Source organism: Siniperca chuatsi, linkage group LG15, assembly GCF_020085105.1.
Source record: "Siniperca chuatsi isolate FFG_IHB_CAS linkage group LG15, ASM2008510v1, whole genome shotgun sequence".
In the NCBI taxonomy this organism is placed as follows: Eukaryota; Metazoa; Chordata; class Actinopteri; order Centrarchiformes; family Sinipercidae; genus Siniperca; species Siniperca chuatsi.
The window spans coordinates 26,029,370-26,049,294 of NC_058056.1; the positions used below are offsets into that span (position 1 = coordinate 26,029,370).

The window sequence follows — 19,925 nt, forward strand, 5'->3', positions numbered from 1 at the left end:
TAGATTGCCATGAAATTTGGTACACACATTCAATGTTATTCATTGTAATAACTTTTGGTGATTCTGACTTTTGATCTAGCACCACCATCGGGTCAGAATTGTATTTAATTTGTCCAATACTTTGGTTCACGACCAAATAACTGCAAAACTAATTATATTCCTATCAGCCACATTAGCAAATGCTATCATGCTAATGCGCTAAACTAAGATGGTGAACATGTCAAACATTAAACCTGCTAAACACCAGGCAAATTAACCTTTGCGATTTTTGAACAGATACTGCTGTGGAGTATGATTTAACAATAGGGCTTACTGAATATTTTGTATAAATATATGAATTGTTTTTATTCAGTGGGTCATTTCCTTTATATCGATTTCATACATCCAGTTGCTCGGAAGCAATAAATACAATGTATTTCCTCAAGCGCAGAAGAAGGCACACTGTTGCCAAAATGTCAGCTCATGGAATAAAGTCCACACTGTGTATTCGACATTCTGATGTTCCCCTGCTTCCTGTTTAGGTTGCTGGGTGCTAGGTTTGCATAAGCCATACAATAAATACTGGTTCTGTTTTAAATCCCGACAGCCCAGAGGACCCGGGAAGAAGCGTCCCCCAATCCAAGCCAGCACCGCGGACGAGGCCATCGAGAAGATGCTGGAGCAGAAGAGGATCTCCTCCAAGATCAACTACGATGTCCTGAAGGACCTCAACATCAAGCCCGGCGCCAGCCCAGCTCGCAAGGCCGAGTCCCCGAAGAAAGAACCGACTGTCACAAAACTGACTGGACGTAACCACAAACCTGCTCGAGCTCCACTCAGCCTCAGCACGCCGCTCAGCACCCTGGGAAAAAGGTTTGTGGAAGGCATGTTTTATACTTGTGAGCAGTTCCATCAGTCAGGTTTGATCTAGTGTTTGTATTTTGGTATCTTTTGGAATAAACCACCTAGTATATTCAGGTTTATCAAAACCAGAGTAACTGTTAATTCAGATTTCTGTGAACACAATATGAGCTTTTTTTGTGCAGACATATTGTACTCTGAATACTTCAAAAACCAAAGCATAACACAAACCAGTGTGCATGTAAACATACATCTTGGCCTCAAATGATGAAGAGATACAGACACAGCCTTCATCTTTCTCACTTTTTCTTGACTGGAAAAGCTCCCAGTGTCTGTTTTTGATGATACAATCTCCACCGCTATCTTTCTGTACACAAAAAACAGGTTCTCGCCGTTTCTTAGAGGTTCCAGAAGTCATTCTGGGAAATGTAGTCACTAAAGTCAAAGAGAACAAAGCAGGGTTCAGGGAAAGGGGGGACGCTGAAAGAAAATCGCAGCACTTAGTGTTATAGACTGGTGACCTTTAACGGTGTGATACTATGTTAGTGTGGATGTGTGCTGGTGGTGTTAATGTTTACATATATGTAAAAGGCAATGTCAGCCTCTTACTGAGTGCACGAGAATATAACATACTACATAATGAGTGCTGATAGATTAGTCCATTAATTAATTAGCTTATGACAGAAGATTCAAAGCAGTTTTGATAATTGTTTGTTTTCCATTTCACAGACATGAATGCCAAAAAAGTTTCTGGTTCCAGTTTCTCCAACGTGGAGATTTATTGCGTTTCTCTGTTTTATGTCCTTGTAAATTAAATATCTTTGGGCGTTGGACTGTTGGTTGAACAAAACAAGCTGTTTTGACATTTTATAGACAAAATGATTGATTAAATTAATCGTTAGCTGCACCACTGAACATAATATACATCCACTGCAGGAAATTACGATTGTCCGCTGGTGGTTTTTGACTTTAGCTAATAACTGTCTAATCAATCAATCAGTTAATTTAGTTGTGGACATGACGTTTAAATTAAAAAAGATAAAATAGATAAAATATACAGGATAAAAAAAGTTTTAAAATGGATTATGCCCATTCTTAAAGGAGAAAATAAACTTCTATAGCAGCGTAGACACAACTATGATATACACTCAGTGGCTCCTTTATTAGGTACACCGGTACATATTCAACCAGAGAACATTGCCTGTTTTGACCTCTGAAAGGTAACAGCTGTTGTACTAGCCGCTAGCCATCTTTAAGAGGTCCTTTTCCAAAAACAAACAAACATTTCAGCCATTGCACACATTCAACATATTGCTGCTTATCTTAACTACTTCTGAGTTTAATCATTTAATTACTATGTACCCTCCTCTTGTTAACACTATACTGTCAACCACTGTAATGTCAACCACCAGTATACATACCCCTGATAAACAACACCTAAAGTACATAAATCCATATTTAATTATGTTTGGGTCTGCTCAGTCCCTCAAACCATTAAATGCTCCTCAATGCAAACAGCAGATGCTTGATTGAATAAAGACAAGATGGATGGAGAGTGTTTATTCGTGTCTGATGCAACACCAGCCGTTCCTCGTCTACCGCTGGGGTCAAGCCCACCCATTTTTTTGTTTTTCTGGCACCTGATAGTGGCTTCGCTCCATAACGATGAGGCGGCACTTCTCCTGTCGCCCAGAATAATCACCTGCGACAGGAGAACAGATGCTCCGTTTTGTGTTATATTTATTTATTTATTTATTTTTTTGCTTCTCAACTCTAGTGGGAATTTCTGTTTTTCCGGAGATGCACCTTCTCTGCCAGGATTTGTCTCTGGCTGTTGCTCTCCCTCCTCCTTTCACGACATGCATTCACAGGACTGATCCACACCGAGCCTTTCAGATGAATTTAATGGGTTTTCAGCAGCGTAGAGAAAAGCTCAGAGGTTTTCTTCAGTTTGTTTGGTGGAAATTGGTTTCCTATGGCTCTGTCTTTAAACCCTTTTCAGTTAATGTTGGTTTTAGGTACCATCTTGAAGCTTTATAGGAGTCCTATAGAGGCAGCTGTTTACTGATTAAGGGAACCCCCCACTCGTTCTGTGGTTAGTCATCTGGTTGCAGTTTGCTAGGCCTTCGTAAACCCTGTCCTGAGCTACCACGACCCACCGAGGAGTTGGATCAGTCTGCTTATGTATTGTTTATTTCTTATTTATTGCGGTTGGGAGTCTTTTTAGCGGCAGTTGCTCTTCAAGTCAAATAAAATGTATTTATAAAATGCTCTTTAACAAAATGGGCCCATCACCCGGCTCCAGAGTGACAGGGGATGTAAACAGATAAAAACAAGAGAACAAACACATTACAGACTCTAAGAATTGAGGCCAAAGCCTCTGTGTGTGTGTGTGTGTGTGTGTGTGTACAAAAGAGTGGAAAACAGGTCATAGAAACAACTATGAAACCAGGAAACTGAAATTCACTTTAATGGAAACCCCCTCAAGCATTTTTTCTAACTAAGCTGTTGTCAGATAAATTATGCTGATGATAATTTATGCTGCATATAGGTGGCTGTGGCTCACAGAGCAGAGTACGTCGTCCATTAATCCCATGGTTAGTGGGTCGATCTCCGGCTCCTCCTCTCCACGTGTCCTTGAGTGTGGGTGACTGTGTGTGTGTTTGAGGGTCAATTTATTTTGTAATCATGTGTTTCTATAGGCATTTTTCATTATTTACCCACAACCAGCCACTATTCATTGGAAGGTCATGTTATTACCGATAACTGAGAACCAGAAAGAGAAAAAAAGAGAAATGGAGAAACAGAAACACAAAAAAGAAAAACAGACAGAAAAAAATTGGAAAACTGAGAAACAAACAGAAAAAATCCTGAATAACAGAAATGAAAAACCTGAGAAATACAATAAAAAACAGACACAAAAAAGGAGAACCATACACAGAAAAAATAAACAACAAAAAACAAAGCAAAAGCCCCTGGAAAAACAGACGCAAACAGTAAAGAAAAACAGTAACGAAACAGAAATAAACAAAAAACCCTGAAAAAAGGAAACACCAGAAAAATAGAAACAAGAGAAGCTGAAAAAAAGAAACAGAAAAATGTTTTTTTCACAACTTGGACCAACATCAATATGGTAAATGGGTGCATTAATGCAATTTTATCCAAAGCACTTTTTGCCTCTCATTCCCACGTACCGATGGCAACGAGCCACCACGCAGGGTACTGCCCAACCATCGGGAAAAATTTGGGGTTCAGTGTCTTAGGACACATGTGAACAGAAGGAGCTGGGGATCGAACCGCCGACCCTGTCACCACTGTCTCAACGGAAAACAGAAAAAACCCTACACTGACAAGATGATTGATGACGCAAATTACGACACATTATAGCACATCCCATTTAAACGATAGTAATGTGATGCTTTATTGATCATTGTGGGGGAAATCTCTGATTGTGTGTTTTCTTGCGGTTGGTTTGTAAAACTGACTGCTGATAGGCCTACAGTGGGCTGTGAGCTGTAGTTTCCCGGTAAGCACACTGCTGCTGCTCAGGGTCACTCCTCCTCCGGAGCTGCTCTTCGCTGCCGGAGTGTCTCTGGGCTACGCAGAGCCGCCAAAACCAAGTAGTCCTGGCTGCAGCCTGCTTCAATTATTTGTCCAAGCTCGGTGTGCATCGAGGGGCAGTCCGGCGACAGCTCGCCCTGCGGACACCCGGCCTGTCCTGTTCGCTCTGTGTGGCATTCTGCAGCTGCACTAAACGTTTTAGTGAACCTGCTCTACTTAACAGCTCTACTGACTTCTTGCGTGCAGGGTCACAGTGGTAGTCTAATACAAAAAAAACTTCCACTCGCTAAAAGGACATGCAGAGATTTTATTCTGAGCTGAGGGTGACTTTTCATTTGACTATTTTAATGTGAGGGCAAAAACCGCTGTTCAAAGAAATGAATGACTGTGCATGAAAGCGGTAGGCCTACCTTTAGCTAGTTCTGAGTAACAAACTAATATCCAACCAGGATTTTGATTCTGACATACAGTAAACCTCTGCTGTTTAATGCGCTTCGATATGGACTGAATCAATGAGGAAATAAAACAGCGTGTCTGACTCTGTAAGAGGGATGAGACAGAGAGAGAAACTCAGGGTTTGTTGAAAACTTGTAGGTTCACAGAGTCACTTACAACGGCAACTGGCCCAGAGTTTAAATTACCTCTCTTTCTGGAAAGGAAAAGTTTCCCTCATCAGGGTTAACAAACTCACTAAACCCGCTTTCTGGAATACACACCAGAGCTACACATAATACAGCTTCTATGCTTAACTCAAACTGCTATCTCGCAGTCCTTCAGAATTAACGTTTCCAATACTCAACACTGATAAACAGTAAATTCATCAATTTCAGTGCCTCATGTCACTATTTTCCAAGCGATACCTAAGTGGTCGTGGTTTCATCTAAACTGGGTTGGAAAAACAATAGATGGACAGGCGCCCAAACGAGCTCCTTTGATTGGTCAAAAGGGTTCTGATCTCTGAACAGTGCCCGCCCCTGGCTCTACAGGCACACAAATCAGTTTTGCTCCACCTTTCACCGAAAGATGTGGTGCAAGAGTGAGAGCACACGGAAGTTGTCATTTGTGAGTGAAAAAACAGCATTTGAGACTCATAGCAGCAGATTCAAGCAGTTGACTGCTTGTTTGTGAAAAGAAAAAGAAATATTCAAGAAAAAAAATATTTTTGAGAAAATATTCTACAGGTGATTTGTGGATGTGCAAATTTTGTTCATGATGTCACATTTTTGATACAGGTGTGTGAATGTGTTTTGCACCATATTCATTGCAGCTGTTGTTTTGTGGGAGAGAAAAATTCAATTCAAATCCATTTTATTTATATAGCGCCAATTCATAACAGAAGTTCTCATTGCACTTTTCCTATAGAGCAGGTCTAGACCGTAGTCTTTATAATATTAATTACAGAGACCCAACAAATCCCACCATGAGCAAGCATTTGGCAACAGTGGCAAGAAAAAAGTTCCTTTAAGAGGCAGAAACCTTGGACAGAACCAGACTTGATGGTGGGCGGCCATCCACCGCTGCCGTGTTAGAGAGAGAGGGAGGGAGAGGTTTAGGGAAAGTGGGGGTGGGAGAGTGGGAGGCACAATGCAAATACGACCTAGAATTTTTTAAATAGTAGAATTGTAATTGTAGTGTTAATATTAATAAATGAATAATAATAGGAATGATAGCTATAGGAATAATAATGTCAGCATCAGTAACAGAGCCAATAACAACAACTGTAGCAGCAGTTGTCGAGCAGGAACACGCGGGCAGTAGGTGGCCCACAACCACAGATCCAGACTCTGCAGCTCCGGAGGCAGAAATACCTGCTGAAAGCAACAGAAGGAGAGAGGAGAGAAACAGAAAGCAAAGAACTACGGGAGAGAGAAGATGTCGAGTTAGTAACATGCAGTGATGTTATAAAAATGCATACAGATGGAGAGGAGGAGAGAGGAAAGAGGTGCATCATGGGAAGTCTTCCAGCAGTCTAGGCCTATAGCAGCATAACTAAGGGATGGTTCAGGGATGGGCTCACCCAAGCCAGCCCTAATTATAAGCTTTATCAAAGAGGAAAGTCTACTCTTAAATGTGGAGATGGTGTCTGCCTCCCGAACCCAAACTGAGACCTGATTCCACAGGAGAGGAGCTTGATAACTGAAGGCTCTGGCTCCCGTTCTACTTTTGGAGACTCTAGGAGCCACAAGTAACCCTGCATCCTGGGAGCGCAGTGTTCTAGTCGGGTAATAAGTTATTATGCGATCTTTTAAGATACGATGATGCCTGACCATTAAGAGCTTTGTAGGTGAGGAGAAGGATTTTTAATTCTATTCTGGATTTTACAGGGAGCCAGTGCAGAGAAGCTAATATGGGAGAAATATGATCTCTTTTCTTAGTTCTTGTCAGTACACGTGCCGCAGCATTCTGGATCAATTGGAGAGTCTTAAGGGACTTATTCGGGCAGCCTGATGATAAGGAATTGCAATAGTCCAACCTAGAAGTAACAAATGCATGCACTAGTTTTTCGGCATCATTTTGAGACAGGATGTGCCTGATTTTTGCAACGTTGCATAGGTGAAAGAAGGCAGTGCTTGAAGTTTGTTTCATGTGGGAGTTAAAGGATACATCCTGATCAAAGATAACTCTGAGGTTCCTTACGGTGGTGCTGGAGGCCAGGGTCCTTTTTTAATGCCAATTACATGTTCCAGTCTCTGTAATAGGATGTGATGATCAATGGTGTCGAACGCAGCACTAAAATCTAACAAGACAAGTACGGAGACATGTCCATTGTCTGATGCAGTTAAAAGGTCATTTGTAATTTTCACCAATGCTGTCTCTGTGCTATGATGCACTCTAAATCCTGACTGAAAATCCTCAAATAAACTATTGTTATTTAGAAAGTCACAACTGATTGGCGACTGCTTTCTCAAGGATCTTAGAGAGAAAGGGAAGGTTAGATATAGGTCTATAGTTGGCTAAAACCCCTGGATCAAGGTGGGCAACTCCTAAAGCATTTTTCTCTGTGACTTCAAATTTACTGATACACATGTCACTATTTTATACAACTACAGATTCCACTGGTGCTCAGTTGTTTTGCTCCAATAATACCTTCATAGAAATTGCCTTTGTGTTCATGCCCCTCCACAGGGAGGTCAGCTTCAGCACAGTGAAGCTGGCAGTGATACAGTGTCTTGCTCGAGGACACTTCAGTAGAGTGTCTGTCTGCCTGATGAGGCTTTAATCTGCATCCTCCTGCTCAAGTATCTTATTCATCTTCCATACAATGCTCAAGGACAGAAAGTAACTTAAGAGCTTGGATGACAAAATGAAAACACTTTTTTTGAAGTGGATCCTCAATGTCACAAATACAATAATGAGTTTGATCATTCTGAGGCTGCACAACATGAGTTCAAGACAGATGAGTGAAATGTGGTGAAAGGAAAAGCTTTTTAGGAACAACAAACGTGTCAGAAATATGCAAACCCAGTGATGGTGAGGAAGAACAAGTCATTTATCCACCCGCAGTTCTGACAGAAGTAATGTACCACCAAAAAAGTTGCACAGTCTGCTGTGTGGAACTGGATTCAAAGACGATGACGACAGTTTAAAAGCACCTACATACTTTGCAAGCAAAAGCGCCACAGTGAATTTGTACAACCACCTGAAACCTCAGCAAAAATTCAATATGATGAAGATATCAAGGTCAGGGAAACTTCAGAAAATCCTCGTTTTTCAACCACACCCACATTCATTCGTAGCAGGATCTTTAAAGAGGCTATAATCGATATTTTTATAATAGCAATGTATCAAATGACAATGTGATAACAATGTGGCAATGTGAAAGGTGTTGCTCGTAGTGATGAACCTACAAAGTATGAACTGAATCTGCAGCTCCCTTTGGCTTTACGGAGCTTCATAGAGTTTCAGCTCATTGTTTATCTGTCCGGCTCTCAACTTCACTGTTTTGGTTCCCTCTCACCGCTCTCATAGCGTCATTCTTGGCCACAGCAGGCAGCTGTTTTCAGAGGAATAGCTGTAAAAACACACTGTTCACTACCTGCTCAGCAGCAAACAGCAGACAGACACAGTTAGAGACTAGCTGGTGAACATAGTGGATCATTTAGCAGCTAAAGAGCCAGATATTTCCCTCAGTTGGTGGAGACCAAAACCAAAGATAAGAGAGAGAGAGAATATTGGACATACATTCTCTGGTTGGACACAAACACGACTCTCAATGAATGATAATGTTCCTCCGTAACTGCTGGATGTGTAAGTCAGAAACTGTTTGAGTAGTAGTGGAGGCAGAAATGCCACAGCAGACTTTTGGTCAAGCTGAACAATGGAAACATACTTGAGCCTGACAGTCTGTTTTTATCAGTAATGACTTTTTAAGAGTGGGAGTCTGCAGACTGTTTCACACAGAACTGAAGCAGGCTCTCTGCTGAAGCTTCAGCCCACAAGGTCCATTCAAATGAGATTGTATTGTCAACTGCTGTTAAGTCTCCTGTCCCTAAAAGACTGTTTAGCAATTATTAATAAAATTGTAATTTTACCAATTGAACACAGTCTGAATTTTTCCAATAATTAGTGCCAAATGATATAATTATTTTGAGGAATCTAACTAAATGAACTTAAAAACTGTATCACAGACCTGTAAAACGAAGCTTTACTGAAAATAGTCGTCTGGATATGAACTCAATGAAACAATTAACTGATTAGTCAACATTCACTGTTCCAGCTATGTGAGGATTCTGTTTTATATCCATCTAAATGGAATATCTCATACAAAACAAGCCATTTGTCACCTTAGTCTCTGGGAATGTTTTTTTTTATTTTATAGACTAAACGATAAATCAATTGATAACATAGATTAATATTTTAGTTGTCCTTAAGTCAAATAAACAGACAAGTTGACAAGCTAAACTACAAAATGTATCTTGACCCCAGTATTTATCAATGACAGAAGTTTGCAAGCAGCAGCCATGATTACACCAACGCAGTAACAACAGTGGACTACAACAGGGCTGAGAGGCTGCTGGATTTGAGCCGCTCCAGTTGGCTAATGGCTGCTGCCAGAATGGCAGAGCTCTCCCTTGGAAAGCCGACATGCTCCATGAATGAAAGACCATCTCCAGTTTCATGTTTTGGCTCTGATCTCTTTGAAGAGGGGCCTCACTGGCACAAGCCCTGTCTGGTGTTTTTAAGAATGGACACTCTTTCCTGAAGTGTTCGACCTGTTTGCATTTTTAAAATCCTTTCCTGTCTCGTCAATGAATCATTCATGGGCATCGCTGTTGTGAATCATTCATTCCACACATTCTTTCATTTTTCTTTCCTGAATGGAAACTTGCTCCATCCATTTATCCAGAAATCGCTGAACTCTGCACTTTGTCGCGTTGAATGCACAACAATGTTTTCAACCCCTGCGGTTTTTCAGTTTTCAGTAGCTCTACCCACAAGCCATTAGGAACAAGAAGATGCCCCACGGCCTAGCGAGCAACAACATGGTGATAATCTCCCATTCTCTCATGGCATGTCAGTTGTAGCACTGGAATGAAAAAAAAAAAAAAAACGTTCTCAAACAGCGACCGTTGGGCGCAGAATGGTCTCTTTCAGCCCGGCGGTCGAGGAGCAGACCGTTGCTTCGGACCCTGAAAAGGTTGTTGTGCTGGTTATTGAAAAAGGGGAGAGGCCTGGTGTCAGGGGGACCTATGAAAGTGCAGGAGAAGGCCTGCTGACAGTGCAGCCATTGTGGCTTGTTTCGAGGCCTCGCTGAGGGGCTACACTGAGGCATTGTGCTGCTCCGGCCTCCCCTCCCTCTCTCCGGTTCCTCCTCCAGGCTCCTGGCTGCTCCCAGTGCTCCGCTCGAGGGTTTGCTCTTGTAGATGTGGGCTCTCGCTCGGCTCTGACGATCAGCCTGGAGTTTTTCCTTTGTTCTCTTCCACTTTTCCCTCTCTATGCAGGACCGATTCTGGCCATGTTGGACATTCATTGACAGTTCTTTCTTGGCACTTGAACTACCCAAAGTTTCTTAAGTAGAAATGTAAAGTTTGCATTATAGATAATATTAATATCCAGAAATTGATTGAAGTTGACTGGATTGGTTGTAGCTTGCTCATAAATTGTTAATTTTGTTTTGTGAGATTGGTTGTGGCCTCAGCCTGCACACTTGAATTCATTGCTCTATCTATCTATCTATCTCTCTGTCTATCTCTCTCTCTATTACATTTCACGAAACATCTGTGTATTTTGGTGTAAAAACTCGTTATGTGTGGGGTGTCTAGTCTTTTCCGTAATCTCGGGGTCTGTTCCCAGCTTCAGGTGATCAACTGTTTGTCTTCTTCGCCTAAAAACAGTCCCATTTTCTCTGTCTTGCTCCCATCATCTCTTGTACTCTAGAAAAGGGCCCTCTCACTCGCCATCTCTACCTTTTTCCCCATTTACCTCTCTACATCTTTCCTTCACCTTCGCCTGTCAGTGTCTCCTTATTGCTTTCTTGTTCTTTCCCCTCCATTTCCTCTCACTTTATTTCCCATCTTCCTTCTCTCTCTCTCCTCTAAGTTTGTCTCCGTCTACTTCTTCCCACTTTTTATCCCTCTTCCGACCTCCTTCTCTCTCCTTCGTCTGTCCTCTATTCTCTCGCCTGCTTTTCTAATCCTCGCTGTGTCTCGCAGTAAAAAGCCTTCAGCTGCAGCTACAGGCCTGTTGTATCACTTTGCACCATCAGGTCTGCTCTTGCTTTGGGCTTTTGCAACTCGCTAACGAGCTCTTTGCCTTTCTTGTGCTCTCTCTGTCGTTTTTCTCCTCCCTGTTTTGTCTCTTTCATCTTTTCTCATGATCTCTCCACTGAAGTGTTTGCACTTTACAAAACATGGTATAAATTTGCCTCACTTCACTCGGACAAGTTTGATCACAGGACATGAAAAAAAGCAGCAGAATCAGTGTGACGACAGAGCAGCAAGTCTGATGAGACCATGTAGAGTAAACAGAAAGCAGCGAGGGAGATAGTTAATTGAAAGTTGTTGACATCTTACTTGGCTTGTTATTGTTTAGGATTTTTTTCCCATTTATTTTGTAGATTACGTGAACTCAAGGCTTGACAGACGTTTGGCTTCTTTGGGGTAATAGACCTTCAGTCAGTGTTATTGGTCTTTTGTGTTCATTTGAAAAGTTGAAATCGGTTTTTAAAATTTCAAGTTTAACATTTAACAATTTTTAAAAATTCTAATATTTAGGAAATTAAATATTTCAAGATTTTTATTAGGGATAGAATAAGGTCCAGGTCTTCATCGTTTTTCCTGGTGTTTTCACAGTATATCAACTTTTTTCAAGATGGAAACAGGCATTAAATATTCAAACAGAAGGTGTTTTTTATCGAAACATTACCTTCTCATTCATTTCAATGAGACCGTGAAAACTGCACAATTGCTCAGCAAAAAAGTTGAACCTGACTTAAATTTTGCCCCAATGAAGTGTAGCATCATCCATCAGGCTGTGTTGCATCAGATACATCCAAGCAATATCTTGCTAGATGTAACAAAGGGCATATTTCTGCTGTTTACTTCACGATCGTCAAGATGAAAGATAAAATGATTGTTGCAGTGATACTTCAACTTTGTTCTAAATACTTCAACAGAGTTCTAAACAAAACATTGACATATTACATATTATCACATTATACAGTTGTTGCAGCAAACTTTTTACAAACAAAAGTTTAGGGCTGTACCGAATTGTTTGTTTGTTTTGTTTTTTTACATTCAAAGCTTTTATTAAGGTTTTCGAATGAAGCTTCAAATTCAAATTAACAGCTAAAATTTGCACAGTGTGTTTTGAAAACCAGTATGTGTCCAAAAGCAGACAGTTTTCTTGTTGATTTTCAGGGAACATCTGGGAGAGCGATGCCAGGGAGAAATAGTTTGGGCCAATGTGGCAAAAGCTCCCAGTGGTCTAGGACTTTCTAACTCTTCATGTTGTGGGCCAGGAATATCAGCTCGTTGACATTGCCTCAACTCAGAGGGAGTTGACGTGGCTGGGATGCAAAGTATGTATCTAGCAGTCGCCGCAAGTTTTGGGTAGCATTCTGCGTTTTTCTTCACCATGTCAGTGGCCCGGAATCTACTTCAGTTTTGTCATTCAGGTAATCCTGAATTTCGCTCATTTCCTTCGCCTCGACGACTTATTCTTCCTCGTCCATACACAGTAGCATGTCAATATCTATCTTTTTGTCTCCTGATTTTCTGCTGGAGCTGCGGCTCCCTCTTGTGAGCGACTGGTTTCCTCTAGCGGATTTTCCATCAGCTGCGGTGGGTTAACTGCAGCCTCAGCCTGCGTTAAACACCTGGTTAAATTGGCAAGTTCCTTGTAAGCTGTATTTCTCCTGTCTCTCTCAAGGAATTTCAGTTGTTTAAATGTGGGATTGACTGCAGCGGCCAGAACGTAGAGACTGCTCACATCACACTATGTGAGCTCAAATCTCTGGTCAATCTCCTCAACCATTTTCTGTTTCAGCTCTCTTCCTCCCGATAGTTCAGATGATGTCCTTTTTTGCTCATCAGCATGGGGATAATTGTGGACAACGAGGTATTGTCCAATTCGGACAACAGTTCAGTGAGTGTGAGAGGTTTCAGAATGGTAGCCATTTCCTCAGCCACAATCCACCGGCGTCTGATCTGCCCGTTTGGTGATGCTCGGATCTGATAAAGCAGCTGCCACTGCCCACCGCTGCTCAACAAGACGTCCAAGCATGAAACAAGTGGAATTCCACTGTGTCTGGACATCTTGAATTAGTTTATGCTCTGGAAACATTTGTTGTTTTTGTTTGTCCCAGATTGCTGCTGTTGCCTTCGCACTTCTTTTGAAATGTCCTACGAGACGTCTGGATGCTGAAACATTGTGCAACACAGGGTCGTGTTTGATGGCGCCGTTATCTGAAAAGCATCGACAACCTCTGAGTCGCTGTGCTATATTTAATGCTGTATGACTTTCCGTCATTTCTGCTGTTTCGAGCACATAGCTAGCATGTCTCCAGTCTTCTGTTATCAGATGGGTTGTTACAGTCCTATAGGCTTCCATTTGTTACAATGTCCAAATGTCTGTGGTGAAGCTAAATGTCCAAATGTCTGTGGTGAAGGGGGGGGTAATTACATAACAGAGAAATCCCCTCACTTCAGAAGAGGTCCAGAATTTCACAAGAAAAAGAATAGAGCGGGGTCCGCAGGTTATCTGATAATGCCTGCACTTGTGACACCTTTATTTCTTCCATTTCCTTCATTTTCTTTTTGAGCTCAGAGTATCAGGTCATCTTTATCCCATTGTAAACCAACAGGTAGACATGTGCGTTTGTCCTCTGTGCCCCTGCATCACCCATTTGCCAATTTTCCTTTTTGCCTCAAAAATCGAACTTTTACTAAGTGTCTTGGCTAAATCATGGCTGATTTAGCAGATTTTAACATGACCACCATGACCAGACTTCATAGCTCTCTAGTGGCAGATCTGCAGCTCTTCTCTCTCGGCTTCTGTCCCTCTGTTATCTTGTTTTTGTCTGTTTACGTCACCCCATTTCACCTTCATGCCTCCCTCCCTTCCTCCCACTCCTTTTTTTCATCTTTCCCTCTGTATTCCTGCTAACTCGGCCCTTCAGGGACAGCAGAGCCCTGCTGTACTCACTGTACTGGGCAGTCTTGAGGTTCAGACGTCCCATGCACTCATTCACTTCTCCTTCGTTCTTTTTCTACCCCCCTCCTTCTGTCTCTCCACCCTCCACCTCCTCCAGCCAGCTGCCAAACAGACCCTCCCTGTTCCCTGTTGAAAAGCAGTCTTCCAGAAATAGCCCAGATAATTGCCCTCCAGTGATATTTTTTCCTCCCCTCTCTCGCTTTTTGCGCTTCTCTGCTCCTTCATCTGTTCTTTTGCCATTCTGAGCTTTTTTCCCTTCTTTTTTTAGAGAACTTGTCTGATTCCAGAGCTTTTTTTGGAGAAAGAAAGAGAATTCCTCTATGCATTTTTTTCCTCAGTCAGGGCAACCACTCTGGTGTGTGTTGGTTTTCCAGAAATGTAAATCGGACCCACAGACTTAGCCAGCGCTGAGGAGAAACTGGAGAACTCAGCAGTTTTCTGGCCAGATGTTGCCGCTGCCACCACTTCTACAAGGTGGTGCCAGTGGACGGGAGAGGGGGGGAGAAAAAGGAAATACTTCCCATTTTGGTTTTTCAGCCTGTCGGAGCAGGTGTCATGAGAAAGTCAAAAAGTCACCCGTGTGTTTAAAAAAACTTTAAAACAGGAAAAACTGACTGAGTGAGAGCAGCTGCAGTTAAATCTCCACCCGCAGCGAAGGGGAAAAGGGGGGTCGAACTCTGCAGTTTGCATCATATTTTCCTGCCTGGCACACTAGATTGAAGAGGATGTTTTTCCTTGTTATGTGACCAGCTGTGTTAGGGGAGGGTGTATAATTTGTCTGTGGTTTGCAGCCCCTCCCTGTAAGCCTCTGATCCCCCAGCGCTCCCCCCTGCAAACTGTGACCAATGAACCGTTGGATGGTGGTGGAGGTTAGCAGACAGACAAACAGACGGACAGATAGGGTCACGGGTGCTGCCAGGCCCAACCCACCCAACCTCCACCACCCCCTCATACACTCACTGGGACTCTCCAGCAGCCACGTGAAGTGCCACATATTGCTGATGAGATTAAAAGCTTGTTTCTGCAAAACGTGAGCTTTTCAGGAATTAAGGGACAACAATTGTTAGTTTTAAAAGCTGTAATTTTGAGACTAAACTAGTTTGTTTTGAAAGAGCTTCACAAGGTCCACAGTAGTAATAATCATCTAGCATGTAGTCAAGGTTATTTAAGCTACATCTTTACCACAATGTAAACATACTCAGTTGCAATTAGTTTTATATTCAAATCTTTCTTAAATGGTAGTAGAAGCATTATCAGCTAAATTTACTTAAGTATAAAAAGTAAGTACTTATAGTAGTTCTTGTGCCCCTTTCAGAGTGCTATATTGTAAAAGTATAAAAAGTGCAGTTTAAATTAAATAGCAGTTAAAGGAGGTTACCAGGGTATAAAACACGTCAGAGAAAACCAAAGCATTAGTTGGTTATTAATGTCCAATAGAGTAACTTCTTAAGACAAATGCTATTACTAACATTCACACCAGATACCAGTTATTATTCCATTATTGAGAGCTTTTGACTACTCTTCATACTGTTGGGTAGTTTAATGTACAACAATGCATCATTTTAGAAGATGATCATATGTTTTGTTTGTAAAATCCTAATCTGCTACAACTACTACAACTGTCAGATAGCTGTGGTATTAGTGTAAAGTAGCATAAAATTAAACAAGTACATCAAAAATGGTACTTAACTACAGTACTTCAGTAAAAATACTTAGTTACTTTCTATCACTGCCAAGATCCCAGAGCGCTTTTTAACAGTATTTGACATCATCTATCCCTAAACCCCTGGATAAGGAAGAAAAAATCTTTATCAGCAAAGTGAAATGGGAGAAACGTCACAAAGAGCAACAGAGGAAGGATCCCTCTTTCAGGTTGGACTCACATTTAATAGGTGCTAAACACTGTATACAGAGTAGACAGAAGTATCAGTAGTGCAGTGTAAAGAAATAGTTATGATTTGAAATGATTTTATGGGTCCTGTAGTTCCTTACTAATTTCCTGAAGTTTCCTGGTACTAAGTTCAGTTAGTTGTGTTGAGTCTAATATGCAATGGTTGATATTTGGAGGAATTATTTCAAAAGAAATTCTGGACTGGAAAATGTGTTGAATTGTATACTCGCCCGTAGAGCAATTGAACATTTTTCTATGTTCAGCTGATCTGCTGTGTCCTGTCTGTGTAACATGAGCCAGAAGTTAGAATTAAATTAGTACCAAATTACATCATCCTTTTTCAGGAAACATCCTAAGAATTAAGATTTACTTGTTACATCGTTTCTTAGAAATGTGTAGGAAATATTGGGACCTGTAAATTAAAGTGTTACGCAGCATTTTCATATTGGCTTCCATTTGTTACGATGGAAGCCTATATGATAATGCTGCGTAACAGAGGAATATGATAATGCTGCACGTAGAGGAACATCTGAACTTTTAAATTCAAGGAAGAAAACCAAACGCACCCATATGAGGAATTATGCATGACTGTTGTTAAGTAACAGATTTATGAGATAAAATGTTAAGTGAGCATGAGCTCCACTCCACGGTGATTTGGGTACTTTTAGTATTGTGCCTCACAATCTGGCCAGTGATGCCATGACGTGCTAGTCCATACATGACAGGACTTGCCAGAGGCTAATAGGCCTGCTCCACTGCTGGTCGCATGTTAAATCAAGCACATTTCACATACATTTACATTTGAGGTCTTTAGCCTCCACACTCATCCAGAGAGACGTTCACATATTTAATCCCCCCCACCCTCTCTCCCTCCTCTGGCGAACCCATTTCTCATGAAGCACTGAGAAATGAGACCATCTCTTTGATTGTGGACATCCGGCTCTGCTCGCAGCAGCGACAGCAGCTTTCCCTCTCTGCAGCCTTTTCCATCCAAACAGCTTTCAACGGCCAAACCTTTGTTCTCCAGAGCGCCTCGCACTGTAACTAATGGGACAGCCAGGCCTGGAATTTCGAGGGGAACTCTAAAACTGGGCCATTTGGAAAACATCCCAGTTTTTATCCACGGCTTAGCCACGGAAAAAAGAAAAAACAGCCCAGCCAGCAACCGAAAAGGTTGACACTAAAAGAGTTGATACTATTGTGGTAGTTCATGGCCTCACAGAGCCGCAGCATAGCTTAGCAGCTGAAGACTTTCCCCCTGGAGCCACAAGAAGGGACGCCTTAACACTGAAATACATTGAGATACCTCCTCTTTTGTCCCTCTTTATCTTCACTCTCAAGTTGGTCTCCACTCTCTTAAAACCCAAGATGATATATTAGTTTCATTTTTATATTTTATTCCCCTTCCCCGCAAAGTTTTACTGACACCATCCCCCCAGCTATTGCCAGTTGTCAGCCAGTGGCTAAACGGCCTCCCTCAATCGCCTTTTCAGCTCAGGCTTAGTCTCATTGGCAGTAAGCTGATTAGGAACGAGCTGCTAAGCCCGGCAGAGACTGATAGCCTAACAGAGAGAGTCGTGGCGGAGTGGATGAGTGAAGGAGGTGAGGGAGGGGAGGAGGGTGAGACAGACGAGAGGCAGAAAGCTAGTGAAAGGATAGAAAGTGAGACACACAGACAGACAGGAGGGAGGCTGAGATTAATAGATGGGAGAGGGACAAAGTTTTGTGGTTTGACGTCTGTAAGATAAAATGTGCTGGTTGTTGAAGGAAAGTGCAGGTTATAGCTGAGAATAGGCAGGAGAGAGGGTAAAGAGCAGCTAAATCTGTCCTAGTTTGACTCCAGTAGAGGAGGAGGGAGTCTGGTAGGCAGGACGATCGGCCAACAGAGAGTTGTGAGCCGTGAAGCGTTACAGAAGCGAGCGTGGCTGAAGGGCAAGAGAGGCGAAGAAGAGATAAAGTTAATACATGTACTTTTGTTGTCATGAAGTACGACGAATGGATGAGTGATCGTGTTCGAGAGAGAGAGATGCACGGGAAGGAAGAGATGAAAGTGATCGTTGATAGAGAAGAATTGTATTTGCTTGTTGTGGGTAAAAGAGGCCGAAGAGAAGGAAAAACTAGTGAAAATGTCCCGTGAACAGAAATACACAGGGAGTTAAAAAGAAAAGAGGAAGCAGGACTGAACCTTTGCTAGTTAGTTGGCAGGAAGAAAGACCCCATTTAACTTTGAATTTCAGATGTCTCGTATCTAGCTGCAATTAAATACACTTTCATTTACCCTTTAAGGTGGATTTACAGTTCTGCGTTAAGGTGTCAGACTACGCCATATCTGACCTGCAGCTCTTAAAAAATGTAATTACATGTCGGGGCAGCGGCGGCTACAGAGATATAAGAACTGTGATCGGTCAGCTCGGGCTGCTTGCAGTTTCTGATGCTGTTAAAGATTGTTGATTGAAGACTTCAGTCGAGCAAGTTGAAGAAAGTCTCTGCTGCTTTTCGTCAACACACATCTAAAATAGCCATTCCCTCTGCAAATACATCATCATCGTAGTGAATAAAATAATAACGTTTCTTTTAAAAGAATGGTGTTCATCCCTCCAGTAGAGATCAGGAGACTGACGAAGAGGAGCACTGAAGCTGTTCTGGAGGCTCGTGGTGGAACAACATCTTACTTTGTTACTTTCTCCATCTGTACATCACCATGCACAGTATGTGCTCATTAGTGTTGGTGAATTCATAAACACAACGTTAATCCCACAAGTAAACAGGCATTTCCATACGCAGTGGACCGTGAAGGGGAGAGAGGAGAGAGTGACCTTGATGTGAAGGTGAATGAAGCAAACAGTGCTGTCATCAGTGGTGTACACTAACTTCTGCCTCGCATCACAGATAACCATTTTTCAAACAGTGCCGATGTGTTTTAGATATTTGATTGTGGTTTTTATACCATTCCAGGCAGCCAATCATTTTTATTTACTCTGTGAGATTATTAGAATTATGAGCAGACTCTTGAAACCTGATTGAGTTTTTGAATTTTAAAATCAATCTGCACTTCAACTTGAAATTAATGGGCGCTTGGTGTTCGTTGTGATGGATTACACAATTTACACAAGTTTATCAATCTGTCAATTGATTTTCATGTTGTACAGAAATGAGTGGAAACCAATGGCTGCCTGGAAGGTGAGAAAAATGCATCTACAATGCAGAAGAGTAAAGGATTGCTTGTTGTTCTCCTGCATCGTAAACAGTTACTCAAGTACTGGACTTAAGTACAGTTTTGAGGTAGTTTTTCCATTTTCTGCTGCTTTATACTTCTACTCCACTACACTTTTGAGGGAAATATTGTACTTTTCACTTTACTTTTATTGATCCCCTGAGGGAAATTACAGTAGCACATAAGATCCACTTTTGCCAGCTTCAGCATTGTTAAATATTAAATAGTTAAAATAAAGTGTTACCCAAAAGGGGACATAACTATTTGAACTAAGGTAAATGTAACTTTTATACAAAAACATATCAGCAACATCTTCACAGCTATAGGTAAGAAAAACATCATTGGAATCACATAAACGTCCATCAGATAGCAATCCATTAAAACATTGTGAATTAAATGGTAAAGAGTTGACTCGAGCTTTGAAGAGGTAAAAGAGGGAGACAAGGAGCTTTTTATAGAAACTTAAGAGGGGAGCGGGCAGACAGAAAGAGAAATGGTGTGACCTCCTTCATAGAGGTGAAGGAGGCAGGAAGAGACGAGCAGTGACGGAGTGATTAAGTCTAACAGAGACAAACAGAAGAACCGTGACCTTTAAGTAAAGGTCAAGAAGTGAGGAGGGCAAACAAACAGAGAGGAAGCTGAGACTGTTTCAGAGAGTTCACAGGAAAAATACAACCTTAAACATTTAAACCCTGCCGGTTGTTGATGATGTAGCTCATACTTTTCCATCTGTTGACTGTGGACTGACCAGACCGCTGATTATAA

At 41.7% G+C, this 19,925-nt stretch overlaps 1 protein-coding gene across 3 annotated transcripts in view; it reads left to right on the top strand.

The window, feature by feature from the left end:
• brf1a (BRF1 RNA polymerase III transcription initiation factor subunit a) overlaps positions 1–19,925 on the top strand; it is a 129,334-nt gene that overhangs the window by 81,300 nt on the left and 28,109 nt on the right. For all 3 annotated transcript variants that reach the window (XM_044166777.1, XM_044166778.1, XM_044166779.1), the window contains one exon: positions 587–852. In XM_044166777.1, the coding sequence (XP_044022712.1) occupies positions 587–852 (266 nt within the window). The remainder of the gene's footprint in view (positions 1–586; positions 853–19,925) is intronic.